At 45.0% G+C, this 17,136-nt stretch overlaps 1 protein-coding gene across 1 annotated transcript in view; it reads right to left on the reverse strand.

The window, feature by feature from the left end:
- Nucleotides 1–17,136, reverse strand: part of ITGB1BP2 (integrin subunit beta 1 binding protein 2) — a 70,778-nt gene that overhangs the window by 29,971 nt on the left and 23,671 nt on the right. The window contains 3 exon segments of the mRNA XM_030210620.1: nucleotides 1,368–1,531; nucleotides 6,140–6,196; nucleotides 6,343–6,392. Of these exon segments, the coding sequence (XP_030066480.1) occupies nucleotides 1,368–1,531; nucleotides 6,140–6,196; nucleotides 6,343–6,392 (271 nt within the window).

Genomic DNA, 17,136 nt, shown 5'->3' on the forward strand with positions numbered 1-17,136 from the left:
CCTGTATGGTCCATCCAGTCTGCCCAACAAGATAAACTCATTTTACATGGTATGTGATACTTTATACCCAAGTTTGATTTGTCCTTGCCATTCTCACGGCACAGACCGTAAAAGTCTGCCCAGCACTATTCTTGGACTAAAAGTTCTGAAGCTAACATCGAAGCCTCTTAAAATTTACACTCCAGCCCCTCCCTATCTATTCAGTCACAATCAGGGCGTAGACCATAGAAGTCTGCCCAGCTCCCGTTTTGTTTCCCAATTACCGGCGTTGCCACCCAATCTCCGCTAAGATTCCATGGAACCATTCCTTCTAAACCGGATTCCTTTGTGTTTATCCCAAGCATGTTTGAATTTCATTACCCTTTTCATCACCACCACCTCCCGCGGGAGGGCATTCCACATATCCACCACTCCATCTGCAATAATATGTTTGTGAACTGCAATTAAAAATATACAATATAATATATAAATATTACGTATTTGGAGACTGCCCCGAGGATGTAGGTGAAAGGGGATGAAAGGGCTGAGGAGTACTTTAAACAAACATCTCTTTACAGAAGGAGTGGTGGATGCATGGAGCAGCTTCCCAAAGGAGGTGGAGAAGAGAAGGACAGAGTCTGAATTTAGGAAAACACGTGACAAGCAGAGGATCTCTGAGGCAGACAGGGATTTGAGAGCTTAGAGTGGTCAAACAGAGAAGAAAAGTGGGAGGTGGACCAATGACTCCAGAGACTGGGACTACTGGGTGAAAATGGAAAACTTTATTATAGACTCTACACAGATCTGTGTTTCGGCCACAGGCCTGCCTCAGGAGTCTCTGTAGTATGCGTGCAGATATATCACATCACTGAATAACGGGCGGTCTTTAGAAAGACCTTGGAACTTGAAACCGCTGTCGCGCGTGAACATAGCTCTATACACGGAGCGAAATACTTGGTGTGGTTAAGTGCTTCTGAAAATCTGGAGATGCCCCGCTCACTGATTTCATTGGGAAGGAGCCTCTGTTCTGCAGTTTAATTTTTCTAAATATCTACCTCTATGTTTCCATGTTCTGTTTTTCAATGGAGGGCTAGTTGAGCTACACAAAATTTAAAAGGAGCATCAATGGAGATCAGAGGGGAAGTGAACATATGTAAAGATGAGCACAGTCAATGCAAAAACAAGGATTAAGGAGTGTGGGAAATAGAGGGACATAGAGGAAAAAGAGCCAGGAAAGTAGGGTGAAGGAGAGAAAGGGCAGGAGTGTGTGGCTACAGGACCTTCTGCTCTTAGGAGTAGATAGAAAAAACTATTAAAGACGGAGCTGGTAGAGGTTTGGCTGTAGCAGAATCTCCGGACCTGAAGACCTTCACCTCTTCCTGACTCACCTTGGCCTTTCCTGCTGCAGTTTCTCGGTAGATTTTGGACCTTGAACTATATGTTCTTGGCCCCAATTAAGCCCCAATTGATCTTGTGACTCCTTACTGCTGGAAACTTCTGGTTTAAGGTGCTCCAGTGGCTTCTGACTGTTGTGATGACCCTTCGTGCAACCCTGGGAAGAGAGTCAGAGTGAAACTATGAATGCTAAGTGAAAAAGAAAGACAGATGCATAGACCCAGTATGAACTCACATACTTACTGTCGGATTCCATATATATCGCACCTTAATTTTTAAGCAGACATAGAAGCATATTCTATAACAATGAGTGAAACATAGGGTCCTGTTTACTAGGTCACATTATCATTAGCTCAAACGTTTGCATGGCTACAGTGCGGATTTAGTAAACAGGGCCCTTAATTGTTTAACTAGCAATCAGCACTTACAATTAGATGTTAACAAGCAATTATCAGCACTAATTGGCATTAAGATTTACGCATAGAACTCGTTAAGCATATTTTGTAACTTGATACATATAAATTCTAAGCTTCATAGTTGAAAAGGGGGTGTAGGCCATGGGCGGGGCATGGGCGTTTTAAAATTTATGCGCATTATTACAGAATATACCCGCTCTGCACCTAATTTAGGGATTGGGATTTACACCAACTAAAACATGGCATAAATTGTCGCAACTAAATTTGGTCTTATAGAGAGGCGCTCAGCGTATTCTATATACCATGTGGAATTTAAGCCTATTCTATAAAATTTAGGTGTACTTTAGAGAATATGCCTAGGCAAATTTTTTTTTTCCGTGTGGAATTTTCAGGTGTCATATATAGAATCTAACCCTTTGCCCAGACACAGACATATGTACAAACATAAACACAGCTGAAGACGCACAGATAGAAAAACGAGGGCAATGCTATCCTTAGAGAGACACAGATACAATAGAGCAAAAAAAACCCAAACAGAATAAAGACACAAAGGTACCCACATAAAATTTAAAAATCATGTCACTTATTTTATATTTATTTATTGCATTTATAACCCGCTTATCACCTAAGCGGGTGAGAACTAATCTGTAGAAAGTAGTAAAGGAAAAATGGAAATACTGAATGAATACTTGTGTTCAGTGTTCACAGAACAAAAATCCAGTGGTGGTCTGCTGATGATTATCAAAGATACATATGGGAAAGGCAGCAAAAAATCATCACAGAGCTATTTTATAAGATTTTTTTTTTTTTTTTACTAAACATTAGCTCGAGTTATCTGCAGCTGTGCCCACAGGAATAAAATGGGCCTTGCTGCAGATAACTTGAGCTAAGCTTTAGTAAAAGACCCCCTTAATAACATTTTTAAAATCTATTCGGTAAATAACAGTAGAAAATCAGGGCAAAACTTATGTAAATGGATGTCCACATTGGATACCGTTTATAGAATAGCACTTAGAGAGGTCTTTTTACTAAGCTGTGGTAATAGGGGACCTGCACTAGCCTCAGCTGATTCTTACTGAGAAAAGAAATAGCTGTGTGGTAAGTGAGCCCTTACCGAGGAGGGGGGGAGGAGCTGTACCTCTATCGTCTTATGACACATTCAACAAAGGCCTAAAGACATTATTATTTTCTCAACATATGGAAAGGAAATAGTCTGCTCTAATTCCTGTTATATTTTTTTAATCCTAGACACTTTGTGATCTATTGTCTTTCTATAATCTGCTTTGTGAAATATGTAAATGGAATTAGCTGTAATGCCACCCGTTGACACGTCAGTAAGGGCTTCTGTGTGGTAACACACGGCACTGCCCAATTACAGCCAGGTAAGCACCGACACTACACAAAAAGAAACTATTTTTGTAGCGTTGGAAAATGGTGCATGCTGGGAGTAGGAACTACCGCCGGGCTGCTGCGGTAGCCCAGTGGTAGTTCCGGAATGCCGAACACCAACCCTTTAGTAAAAGGGCCCCAGCGTGAATTCACATGCCCAAAGTTGGTCGCCAGTGTTTACAGCAGCTCAGACCTGGCATCCTGGTGCAGAAATGGGACTATTCTATAACCTCCTTGCCACACCTCCTTTTCAGTAGGGGATTTAGGGAAATAGGTTTATAGAATAGGGCATGGGCAGATGCCTGTGCAAATCCCAATTTTTGCCAATTAACTGCAATAATTCATTGATTGCTAGTTAATGAATCGTTAGCTAATTAAGGTACATGCACATTTTGGTTCTATGCCCAAATTTTGGTGTTGAAATCTTGGCACCAGATACAGAATCTGGGGGGTAAATGGCATCAGATAAAGACCTGCATGGTCCATCCAGTCTACCCAACAAGCCAGCCGGACCCGCACCCCGCCCCTGCTTCCCTCACCGCCACTCACCCCTCCACCTCCCCCCCGAGGTCGCCACCACTCGCCCCTCCACCCCACCAGGGTCGCCACCATTCCCCCCTCCAACCCCCTCCTGAGGTCGCCGCAGCCACTGCTCCCCCCTCCACCCCCCCCCCCGAGGTCACTGCCACTCCTCCCTTCCATCCGCCACCCAGCCGGGCTCCCTGCATTGAAATCGCAGTCTTACCTCCATGAAAGCAGCGGTGCAGGCAGCATAACGCCTTCCTACGGGCCTCCTTCCCTTCTGTGTCCCACCCTTATCTGATGCAAATTCCACGAGGGCGGGACGCAAGGAGGGAAGGAGGGCCGAAGGGAGGCGTTCTGCTGCCTGCAGTGCTGCTTTCACGGAGGTGAGACTGCGATTTCAATGCAGGGAGCCCGGCTGGGTGGCGGATGGAAGGGGGGAGTGGCAGTGACCTCGGGGGGGGGGGGTGGGGGGGGGAGCAGGGGCTGCGGCGACCTCGGGAGGAGGTTGGAGGGGGGAATGGTGGCGATCCTGGTGGGGTGGAGGGCCGAGCAGTGGCGACCTCGGGGGGGGGGGGGGGAGAGGGGCGAGTGGCGGTGACCTTGGGGGGTGTGGCGGTGAGGGCAGCAGGGGCGGGGCCTCGTGCTATCATGCGGTTGGTCTGTGCTGTGTGTGACATCAACATGTACTACGGAGCCTAGCAGACCAACTCCGAAGAAGTCACAAACACAGGCAGCAAGACCAATAGAACGTTGGAGGTGAGAATTATTATATAGGATTTCTCCCATACGCGTCAGTTCCGGTGGTAATCGGCAGTTGGTGTGTGCTGATGGGTCACCGCACATGTAGCCCGTGAGCCCTTACCACTAGACCAATGAGTGGCATTAAGGGTTTAGGCCAATTTTGGATGCACGCCGGTTTCAGTGTTACTGCATGCCCTTTTCCCATCCCAATACAAAAAGTCCTTTTTTTGCAGACATGGTAAAAAGTGGCCTGGCGCACAACCAATACATCTACCTATACTACCACAGCAGTGGCGTTCCTAGGGGGGCTGACACCCGGGGCGGATTGCTGATGCGCCCCGCCCCCCCCGGGTGTAGCGCCGACCCCCTCCCCCCCGGCAAAAGGACACCCCCCCCTGCGAAAGAACCCCCCCCGGGTGCACGCCGCTGGGGGGGGTGCCACGCGCGCCTGTCCTTCGCAACCTGTTCCGGGGCAGAGGGAGCATGGAACGAACGGACTGGCACACTGGCACGCATGCACCCCCCCCCCCCAGCGGTGTGCACCCAGGGCGGACCGCCCCCCCTTGGTACGCCACTGTACCACAGGCCACTTTTTACCATGGCTTAGTAAAAGGACCCCTTTAAAACCAAGCAGAAGATGAACTCTTGCAGCTACGTAGCCTTCCCATCTTTTGCAACTATTTCCTTCAGTCTTTGTTTTCTCTATTAATCCTGAGTTATGGAGTTCCTTTCTTAACTTTTGATTATGTTTATATGTACAGTGCTTGATTTGTTCTTACATAAAATGTAGCATGTTAAATCATAATAAGCCATAAAGCATCAGAGGGGATGAGACCAGCAGGGTCTTCACAAGTGCATGACCCAAAGGCTCCTTGGCACTCATTGCTTGTAACAAACAGGAAACCAGAAACTTCCACAGAAAAGTCCAAAAAAAACAATAAGCTTTTAAAATTGATCATCTTGGCACTTGTGTTTGGCAACTTCCACTTCTGTGTGCTTTTTTTTTTTTCGCTCATTGCTTGTGACATGTTCATTGCTATTGCAAGCCTGGAGGCACAGCAGTGGTGGGCTGCAGTGACTGCAGAAGGGGGTGACTGGATCAGTCCTGGCCTTGTGATCCAATAGCCCTCCCACTGCTCCCTCATTTTACCAGTGGGCAACAGGACTGCAGAGCTCCCTTTATGCTAGGGCCTGGGGCAGCTGTCCCTTTTGCTCATTGGCAGACAGTAAAAGGAGATTTTAATGCCCCTGTATAGGTTTATTTGTGAGGCCCTACTTGGATAAGATACTTTAACCACTTAAATCACTTTGAAAGTTGACTTTGTTTTGCACCAGTAAGTGGTAGATAACTCTGCAGTGAGAGCAGAGCTAAGTAACAATAGAAATTAAGCATCAATAAAATGTTATCAAAATCAATATGCACGAAAGAATTCTCAGTTCATGTCCTCCTACTGCCTCTGAATAGCTACATCTCTATATACCATGCCTGCTGAAGAGAGGAGCAGTTCCGTGATTCATCTTACTTGTCCAGGAAGTGATGATATAACGAGAAGAGATCTTTAGCAGAAGGACAGCATCAGATGCCCACTTCTACAACTGAAACCAAGTGTTAGGAACCCTGTAGTCTTGCTGGAGAGTTAACTCAAGAGAAAAGGGACTGACAGAAACAGAAATAGAGATGCAGCCATCTGTACCTTTATAGCCAGGAATTCAGAGAAGTCTGTGGTTCGTTTACGGCAACATGACCAGCCCTGGAGAAAAGAGGAGGAGAAAATGAAGGGAAAAGAAGGAAAGAGATGGTCAGATTAATATTTATTGTGCCTTCATGGTGAAAGGATTTGATGACATCAGCAGGTCTTGTCAAAAATAACATCTGTGGATTCATATTTTTCCTCACCTTCAAGGCATCGTGGAATATTGGGACCCCAGGGTGATACAGACAGGACTCTGAGCAGTAAAAAAAAAAATAGAAAACCAAGTCAAATCATTTACTTTGATATAAAAACAAATCAGAAACATGAATAAAAATTTAAACCCTGTAAAACATTGTAAAGAACTATAAAATCCAAATTCCTATAAGTTTACCAGAAATCTTAAAATAAACAACTCAGAGCAATTCCTCTAACCATCCATTAGACTATGATGTTCTTTGTCATGTCTACACTCTGATGGTCTCTGTTTTTGTCTCACCTACAATGTAAACCACAGTGAACCCGGGAAAGGGGATATTAGCAGAACAGGACCATCCTAGCTTGAAATCACTGAAATCAAACAGTCATGCTTTAAAATGCTACTTAACAACCCCCCTCCCCGCCAGAAGTGTTAATCTTTTCTAAATCTTGGACCATCTCTGTGCAATTTCTTGCCCCATAGTAAGAAAATGGATTAGAATGTGTTAAAGTGGGGGTCATGTGATGCTGTTGTTGCCTCAACCACCAGCTTCAGGGCTCTGCACATCTTCTTTATTTATAATTAGTGACTCCGACATAATGCTACATCTGCAAAAATAACACTGCAGAAGCCCAGAACCAATAGCCTTTACTTATTGGTACGTTGGAAGCACTGCAACCCTTCTGATGGCTCAGAGACAGAACAAGATCATCAAGGATAAGGGCAAGCTGTTGGAAGGCAAGACGGTCAACACAGTCGTGCGGCCAGTCTTCACGCTGCACGAAGCACAAAAACCTTTACTGCGGTAATAGATGATAAACTTAACAAAATCCATATAGCAATGGAGGAAATAAAGGAGGGTTTTGAGCTCTAATCTAATCGCATCCAGTATGTGGAAGATTGTACAGCACAAGAAGAAGACAGGGCGTATAATTTCAAGGAGCATATCTGCAAGCTGGAAACTGCAAATAAGTCCTTGCTGGACCGTATAGAAGATCAAGAATACCTCGGCTGCAGAAACAACCTTTGGGTGATAGGGCTACTGAACACTGTTAAGGATATGGAGTTTAGGCAGGTGCTTGTGGCTTGACTTCTGGAGGCATTGGGGTTGGCGCCATCATCAATGCACCTGATTATTGAAAGGGCGTATAAACTGGGCCAGAACAAAGAGGGAGAGAAACGGCCCACGTCTGTGATAGTCAGGTTCCTCTACCGCACCTGTCGGGAGCTGAAATACAGTTAGCATAATTCTTATTTTCCAAGACATTTCAGTGCAAGAACTGTTTAAGCGGCACATAAAATTCTCCTTACTGTATTTGCTTGGATACAACATGCAAATAAAATTCTGTTCCTGGACACAGCTAAAGAACTGGAGCAGTTTTTGTGTGGTCTGCCACTGCCTCCTGCGAATATGGAGCTCCAAAGTTATTGAGCACTATGAGTAAATGCTGACTGGGGACTGAGGGGGCCTTGTATTGCCATTTTTGTTGTTTCCGCCTTCTTGCCATGGTGCTATACCTCTTAGCGTGCTGGACTCCTTGCCTTCTTTTTACTCCACATTTGTGCTGGATCACGACCTGTGTGTGGACTAGTATACTCTATGTGGGATAGATGGTAATCTCTTTTGTTCTACAATAGATGTGCCCATGGGGAGTATACTTATATTTTTTGGCAGCTTCCCCTTCACTGACATTCTGCATCTAGTACTGGTCCCGATTGCTTCTTTTACCTTGGAGGGGGTCACATAACTACCAGCTGGACCTCCATGCATTGCATTGAATTCTCTCAATGCTTTTGAATGACCTTTGCCTGAAGTCTTCCTTTCTTATGTCTGCTTTGTGTGTTCTTGTTTTCTTTTCAGCATGGACATATTGAGAGTTATTATGGACATTTGCTAGCAATTGAACCCTGGAGATGGTGACCTGGATTATGGGTAGACTGTTTAGTGTGGGAAATAAAGGGGGGAGGGTGGGAAGGGTGTTTGAATGTGTGGTTATGTATGTGTGTGGGGACAGAGTGGTGTGTGACGAGTGTGGCTGTGCATGGGTATAGATAAGACTTTTTGCTGTTCTTCTGATGACTGAGTAGAGAAATGATCTGTAAAGGGGGAATTAGTGTCTCTTGTCAGGATTTGGTGTGGGTGGAATCCCGCTGGGAGGCCCCATGCCCATTTCTGTGAACTTCCTGTTTAGTCTTACTATTCCTGAGCCTGACTCCTTACAATATGGCTAACTTAACCATCTATCACACTTAACGTGGATGGCATACATTCTCCTATTAAACAAAAAAAAAGATACCGTCTTATTTAGCCAAGGAGGCTGCTGGGGTTGCTTCCCTCCAAGAAATGCATCTCACAGCAACTGAGCACACTAAACTGAAACAGGCATGGGTGGGGCAGTTGGGGTATTCTGGAGGAGTAGCCTAGTGGTTAGTGCAGTGGACTTTGATCCTGGGGAACTGGGTTCAATTCCCACTGCAGCTCCTTGTGACTGTGGGTAAGTCACTTAACCCTCCATTGCCCCAAGTACAAAATAAGTACCTGAATATATGTAAAACGCTTTGAATGTAGTTGCAAAATACCACAGAAAGGCAGTATATCAAGTCCCATTTCCCTTTAAACAACCGGGGGGGGGGGGGGGGGGGCATAGTTCATAAACATATCCTCATTAATGTGCACAAACAGATACAAGATGCAGAAGGCAGATTTCTTTTTTTTTTTATCTTCTTTATTTATAATTTTTAAATTTACATCTCATGACATAAATTCGAGAAACATCAGAAATAAGCTTAATAACAAGAAAAAATTGATTACTCATTACCTAAACAGGTTCCAAGTAAAGAATAACAAATTAATATTAGTCCACAATGAGTTGAGACAAGATACTAGGTAATAAAAAGAAGGAAAGAGAAAAAAAAAAAAGGCTTATAAAAATAAGCCAATTATTCACAACGGAAAGGACATAGTTGATATCCACAGCCAACGTATCAACGCATTATTTAGGAAGGCAACACATTAGGCACCTGAACATTTTCTTTAGATGAAATAAATTGTAATAATTTTTGAGGGGAAAAAAATATATAATTATTTAGACCAAACATTATGTGACATTTGCATGGGAATTTCAAAAGAAAAGTAGCACCCAATTGTAAAACTCTAGTTTTATAAAGCAAAAATTCCTTTCTTTTCTTTTGTGTATTCCTAGCTAAGTCTGGAAAAATCTGTATTTTTTGCCCCAAAAAAAGATCATTTAAATGGCGAAAATATAATCTAAGTATATTATGTCTATCAGGTTCAAGAGTAAAAGTCACAAGCAATGTTGTTCTCTCTGTGATTGATTCCAGAGAGGTCTCAAGAAATTCAGTCAAGTTCAAATTTTCTGTAGCCTGAGGTTGTTCTTTCAATAATTTCATGGTTCCAGTAATATATTGGAATCGTGTTATAGGTGGAAAACCCTCTTTCGGAATCCCCAAAATTTCACCAAGATATTTTTTAAACATTTCATCTGCTGAAATTATAGGAGATTTGGGGAAATTCAACAACCTCAAGTTATTCTTTCGGGTGGAATTTTCCAGGTATTCTAATTTTCTTTCCTGAATTTCCTTATCCTTAACCAAAGTCACAGTTAGATTCTTTAATTGTTTAACCTCATCTTCCATCTTAGAAATCTTTTCCTTGTGCTCTTGGACATTTAAAGATAGTTCTTGAGTAGTTTGTTTTAATTCGCCTATCTCGCCCTTAATAGAGGTATTCATCTGCAGTAACATTCCGTTTACCTCCTGTATTGCGTCCCATAGGCTTTCCATGGTCACCGATTCTGGTCTTATTCGTCCTCCACATTTCTCGGGAGGCAAACCTCGAGTAACAGGGGTGGCAACCCGCATCTGCCCCTGTCTTGCTGCTCCTAAACTCGAAGTTAATCCAGCAGTGGGTCCTCCTTCCACTAGCAACGGAAAGGTCGTTTCAAGCTGCCGTGGCCCCTCTGCTAGCGAATCACTTCCGGGTTGTGGAGGTACGGTGAGAGCGGGAGGACTCAACGTCGCTCCCTCTGCGCTGCGCTCATCTCCCGAAGGGTTTGAGACCGTTAAAGTGGAATTCAACTCGCCAAGGATCCCGATACCAAAGTTCTCCAATGTTGATTGCCTAGAAACTGGCGTCAACGTTGGTACCACGGAGGTAGGCACCAGCGTTTTCCCCTTTCTTTTCCCCATCTAAATTGTCGGGGAGAGAAATTGCTAGGGTCAAACAAAGAAGATTCTGAGGAGCTCCGGGATCACACATCCGTTACGTCCGCCATCTTGTCCATCTTCAGAAGGCAGATTTCATATTATGGCTGCAGACTTATGGGGGCACAATATATTGTTGGGAAATGTCAGTGACCCCCAATATTTATAATCATGTCTTTTTCTCCAAGCTGCTGACACTTTGGTTTGCTTTTGTAGGTCATCAAATCATTCTAGATGTCACTACTAACCCACTGATAAACAGCCAAAGAAAGATTTTGCTCACAAAGGGGTGAATTCTCTTATGAAAGAACTGGGTCTGGTGGATGTTTGGCGAGCCATGCTCCCTGATGACAAAGATTTTTCTTTTTACTCCAATCACCATCAGGTCTACTCTAGCTTAGACTATTTCTTGCTCATGGACTCCCTCTTATCCAAGTTGCAGGGGAGTGCTATTAAAGATTCCATAATCTCTGATGATGTGATCGTTACGGGCGACCTCCATTTTAATGCCTGTTACTGACTGGATATAGCACATATCCCCTAGTTTGTGTAATGAACGAGACTTTCATGTTTTCCTTCGCCAAAAGTGGGAGGAGTACACGGTTGATATTGTGTATCTGGATTTTCAGAAGGCGTTTGACAAAGTACCTCATGAAAGACTCCAGAGGAAATTGGAGAGTCAAGGGATAGGAGGTAGTGTTCTATTGTGGATTAAAAATTGATTAAAAGATAGAAAACAGAGAGTAGGGTTAAATAGTCAGTATTCTCAATGGAGAAGGGTAGATAGTGGGGTTCCCCAGGGCTCTGTGCTGGGACCGCTGCTTTTTAACATATTTATAAATGACCTAGAGATGGGAGTAACTAGTGAGGTAATTAAATTTTCTGATGACACAAAGTTATTCAAAGTAGTTAAATCGCGGGAGGATTGTGAAAAATTACAAGCGGACCTTACGAGACTGGGAGACTGGGCATCTAAATGGCAGATGACGTTTAATGTGAGCAAGTGCAAAGTGATGCATGTGGGAAAGAGGAACCCGAATTATAGCTACATCATGCAAGGTTCCACGTTAGGAGTCATAAACTAAGAAAGGGATCTAGGTGTCGTTGTTGATGATACATTGAAACCTTCTGCTCAGTGTGCTGCTGCAGCTAAGAAAGCAAATAGAATGTTAGGTATTATTAGGAAAGGAATGGAAAACAAAAATGAGGATGTTATAATGCCTTTGTATCGTTCCATGGTGCAACTGCACCTCGAATATTGTGTTCAATTCTGGTCACCGTATCTCAAAAAAGATATAGTAGAATTAGAAAAGGTGCAGAGAAGGGCGACGAAAATGATAAAGGGGATGGGACGACTTTCCTATGAGGAAACGCTAAAGCAACTAGGGCTCTTCAGCTTGGAAAAAAGGCGGCTGAGGGGAGATATAATAAAGGTCTATAAAATAACTAATAAAAAAGGCCTGTTTCTGACACAAATGAAACGGGCGCTAGCAAGGTTTTCCTCGGAGTGTGTATGTTTGAGAGAGAGTGTGTGAGAGTGACTGTGTGAGAGAGAGAGAGTGAATGTGTGAGTGTGTGTGTGAGAATGAGTGTGTGCGACTGCGTATCTGAGACACAGTGAGTGTGAGAGAGAGAAAGTGTGTTTCACAGATACAGTGTGTGTGTGTGAGAGAGAGAGTGTGTGCACGATACACAGACTCTCTGTGAGACCAAGAGAGTGTATGAGACCGAGACAGTGTGTGAAAGGGACTGTGTGACACATAGAGAGTGAATGTGATACAGTGTGAGATATAAAGTGTGTGAGAGACAGTGTGTGAGTGAAAGAGAGAAAGACACTGACTGTGAGAGAGAGTGTGTGTGAGAGACAGTGTGTGCGTGACCGAGATACCCCCCTCTCTGGTCTCAGGACCCCCTTCCCCCCCCCCTCAGGTCTCAGGACCCCTTCCCCCCCCCTCAGGTCTCAGGACCCCCTCCCCCCCTCTCTGATCTCAGCACCCCCTTCCCCACTCCCTCTCTGGTCTCAGATCCCCCTCCCCCTCTCTGGTCTCAGGAACCCCTCCCCCTCCTATCTGCTCTGGACCCCCTCCAACCCCCCCCCCTCTGGTCTCAGGACCCCCCCCCCCCCTGGTCTCAGGACCCCGTCGACAACCGTCTGCCCTCTGCATTGAAATCGCAGTCTCACCTCCGTGAAAGCAGCGATGCAGGCAGCATAATGCCTCCCTTCGGGCCTCCTTCCCTTCCTGTGTCCCGCCCTCATCTGACGCAACTTCCGCGAGGGCAGGACGCAAGGAGGGAAGGAGGGCCGAAGGGAGGTGTTCTGCTGCCTGCAGCACCACTTTCATGGAGGTGAGACTGCTATTTCAATGCAGGGAGCCCGGCTGGGTGGCGGATGGAAGGGGGGAGTGGCAGCGACCTCGGGGGGGGGGAGTGGGGGAGGGGGAGCAGTGGCTGCGGTGACCTCGGGAGGGGGGTGGAGGGGGGAATGGTGGCGACCTCGGGAGGGGGGTGGAGGGGTGAGTGGCGGTGACCTTGGGGGGGCGTGGTGGTGAGGACAGCAGGGGCAGGGCCTCGTGCTGCTATCGTGCGGTTGGTCAGTGCTGCGTGTGACATCAACCTGTGCTACGGAGCCTAGCAGACCAACTCCAAAGAAGTCATGAACACAGGCAGCAAGACCAATAGAACATTGGAGGTGAGAATTATTATATAGGATGAGTGGAGTTGAACGGGTAGATGTGAAGTGTTTGTTCAGGCTTTCCAAAAATATTAGGACTAGGGGGCATGCGATGAAGCTAATATGTAGTAAATTTAAAATGAATCGGAGAAAATTTGTCTTCACTCAACGTGTAATTAAACTCTGGAATTCATTGCCAGAGAATGTGGTAAAGGCGGTTAGCTTAGCAGAGTTTAAAAAAAGGTTTGGACGGCTTCCTAAAGGAAAAGTCCATAGACCGTTATTACATGGACTTGGGGAAAATCCACTATTTCTGGGATAAGCAGTATAAAATGTTTTGTACTTTTTTGGGATCTTGCCAGGTATTTGTGATCTGGATTGGCCACTGTTGGAAACAGGATGCTGGGCTTGATGGACCTTTGGTCTTTCTCAGTATGGCAATACTTATGTACTTATGAATGTCAATGCTACTGAACCTGTTGGCCCAGTGGCTCTTTGGAATGAGGCCAAAGCAGTTATGTAAAGTCACATTCTAGCGTATGCGGTGTCACTGAAAACGAAACGAGAGGGGGAACTTTTACAGCTCACCAACACCCTGAGGGATCTTAGGACCACTCATATCTCTAGTCAAAACCTTTCTGTCCTACAACAAATAAAAGACACTAAAGGCCACATAAACAGTATTTTATAACAGAGAGTGGAACAGTCTATCTTTTTTCAAAAGTACAATTTTTCTAAATGGGGCAACAAGACAGGTAAATTACTAGCCTGGTTAACTTGGATGCATAAAACTTCACATATTGTTACCCACATCAGGGATAATAAACAGGGTAGAGTATGTACCTCTCATTTGGATATCTCCGACCAATTTGTGTCTTTCGATAAAACATTGCATGCCAGGCAAGAGTGATGATGTGCAGCACTCCCTCTTCTTTGAGAATGTAGTCATGCCCTCGCTAACCAATTCCAAGGCCGAGTGCCATAGCTCCCATAACAGAGGAAGTTGGAGAAGACCCCTGGGCCCTGAGTTCTATAAAATCCTTAGAGATAAGATCCTCCCCCACCTCCAACCACCATCACCAATGCAAGCTATGTTTATGGGGCTTCTGACAGATCCCCAGCTCAATCCAACCCAAACGTAACCCATGTGGTCATCTTGCCCAAGCCTGGGAGGGCTCCAGATCAGCTTGGATTGTATCACCCCATTTCTTTTTTTTTTTATTTTTTTTATTTATACTTTATTCAAATTTACATTTATGCAATACAACATAAATCAATCAAGATAAAAATAAAGGAATTCAGTCAAAACGGAAATTTTCCAACATTATATCGACCACAAATTATGATCCAAGATCTAGGAAAATAACTAAAATCAAAAAGCAATCAGTTTAAGTGATCAGAGAGAGATGGCGAAAAATCGCAGCCGAATAGCGCTAAATACAGTGCCTATTACAACATTATTCTTTAGAGGTAATAAATTCTTGTAATTTTTCTGGGTCAAAGAAAATATATGATATAGAATCAATGGTGATAAGACATTTACAAGGAAACCTCAATTGAAAAGTTCCACCTAAACGGAGAACTCTTTCTTTTAATAACAGGAAAACTTTTCTTCTTCTCTGGGTATCCTTGGAAAAGTCTGGAAAAACCTGTATTTTGACCCAAGAAAAGTGGAGTTCATATGGCGAAAATAAAGTCTCAAGATGTTATTACGGTCTGTTTGCAGTGCAAATGTAGCAAGCAGTGTGGTTCTCTCAGATATGACCTCCATAGAACTTTCCAGGAAGTCAGTTAAATTTGTAGCAGCTTGAGGATTTTGAGGAATATCACCCGTTCTTGCACCAGAAATATATTGTACTCTTATAATAGGAGGGAATCCCTCAGAGGGGACACCCAGTATCTCATGCACATATTTCCTCAACATTTCCAGTGCTGGGATGAGTGGCGATTTAGGAAAGTTAAGAAAACGTAGATTATTTATGCGAATTTGATTTTCAAGGAAATCTATTTTACGCTGCTGAAAGTTGAAACTTTTCATCAACATTTCTGTTGAAGATTTCACTGCTTTAAAGTCATTGTCCAAAACATTCATTTTAATTGTATGCTCCAGGGGCGTAGCCAGACACCCAATTTTGGGTGGGCCTGGGCCCAAGATGGGTGGGCAGAAGAACTCCACCTTGTCCCACAAGTGATTTGGTCTCCTCCTCTCTCACCTGCATGCCATAGGGTTTCTCAAACATCCCCCCTCTCCCGCATACCTTTTAAATAGCAGATTTTCACTGGCAGCGAGCATCAATTAATACACACTGCTCATGTTGACCCCACAGTCTTCCCTCTGATGCAACGTTCTGTTTCCACATAAGTGGGAATACATCAGAGGGAAGGCTGTGGGGCCAGTGTAAGCAGTATGTATCAGTCACTGCTCGCTGCAGGTGAAGATCTGCTATTTACAAGGTAAGTAGGAGGGACAGTTGTTGGGAGTTTTCAGCTGGTGGGGCTTGGGGATCCTTGCCAGCCACACCATAGGTGTACTGCTACTGGGTTGGCCCGAGTCCAAGGTGGGTGGGCTCGAGCCCACCTAGGCCCACCCTTGGCTACGCCACTGGTATGCTCTGCAACTTTAAGAGAAATATCTTTTTGAGTTTGCTTTACCTCTGCTAATTCTTCCGTTAGGATTCGGGCAATCTGTTGTACGTTGGAGTTTAGGCCTTGTATCGCTTCCCATAAAACTTCTAAAGTGATAGCTGTAGGTTTTTTCAAATCTCCCAGCACGACAGAGGACGCGCTCAGATTCACTGCAGGCAATACACTCGCCTGCATCGATGTTCCTTCTGGCGTTGAGGAAGCAGCGGGGTCTCCGCAAACAAGCGCAGGGGAACGACTTCCGGATACCTCGCTCCGTTCCACCGCTGAATCCTGCCTCTCTCCTGGCCTTGGGGGTACAGCCATTGGGGGAGGGCTCAACGAGGCTCCCTCAGCGCTCAGGTCTGTAAGATTTACCGGACCACCCGTAGCGAAACCGCCAGCTCCCGGCGTCAGCAATCCCATCTCTGCCAGAGTCATCTGCCACAGCGGAGCTGGTTCCACCCTGCGCGCGGAGACAAGTGCACTGGGTTTACCCTTTCGCTTGCCCATAGCGGCAAGCGAATCTCCGTGTGTAGGTTTCAATGGAGGGAGGAGAGAGCTCGGCGCACGTCCGTTCAGCTAGACGCCATCTTGGATACTCTCATCACCCCATTTCTTTACTGAAATCAAGAACAGGTATACATATGATGTAGCACTTCATACCATATGTAAGGAGTTTATATTGTTGAGCAGAATGACTGGATCGTACAGGTCTTGGGATCTTGCTTGGTATTTGTGACCTGGATTGGCCACTGTTGGAAACAGGATGCTGGGCTCGATGGACCTTTAGTCTTTCCCAGTATGGCAATACTTATGTACTTATGTATCTGCTGCCATCTACTATGAACCAAGATAATAAGATTTTGCTGGAATTGTGGCAGCTAGGTTAAACATGTTTCTTCCTTTCCTCATTCATACTGATCAGGTGGGCTTTGCGCTTGGTCGCTATGCTTCCATGAACCATCTGAACATGTTGGCTGTTCTGCAGTCCAGACCCCACTCATCAGCAAGATCTCTCATTATGAGCCCAGATGTAGAAAAAGCTTTTGACATGGTGTCTTGGCATCATCTATTTGCCGTGATGGATGTAGTGGGTATCCAGGGGAATTTCACACAATGGGTACATGCTCTTTACAGGAACCCATCTGCACATCTCAGTGTTAATGGATGCCTGTCAGCCCCATTTGAGTTGCTGCAGGGCACACGGCAAAAATGTCCCCTCTCCCCCCTGCTATTCTTGCTATCATTAGCGCCCTTGGCTGTTAAAGTTCACTCTGACCC

This window comes from Microcaecilia unicolor, chromosome 7, assembly GCF_901765095.1.
Source record: "Microcaecilia unicolor chromosome 7, aMicUni1.1, whole genome shotgun sequence".
Lineage (NCBI taxonomy): Eukaryota > Metazoa > Chordata > Amphibia > Gymnophiona > Siphonopidae > Microcaecilia > Microcaecilia unicolor.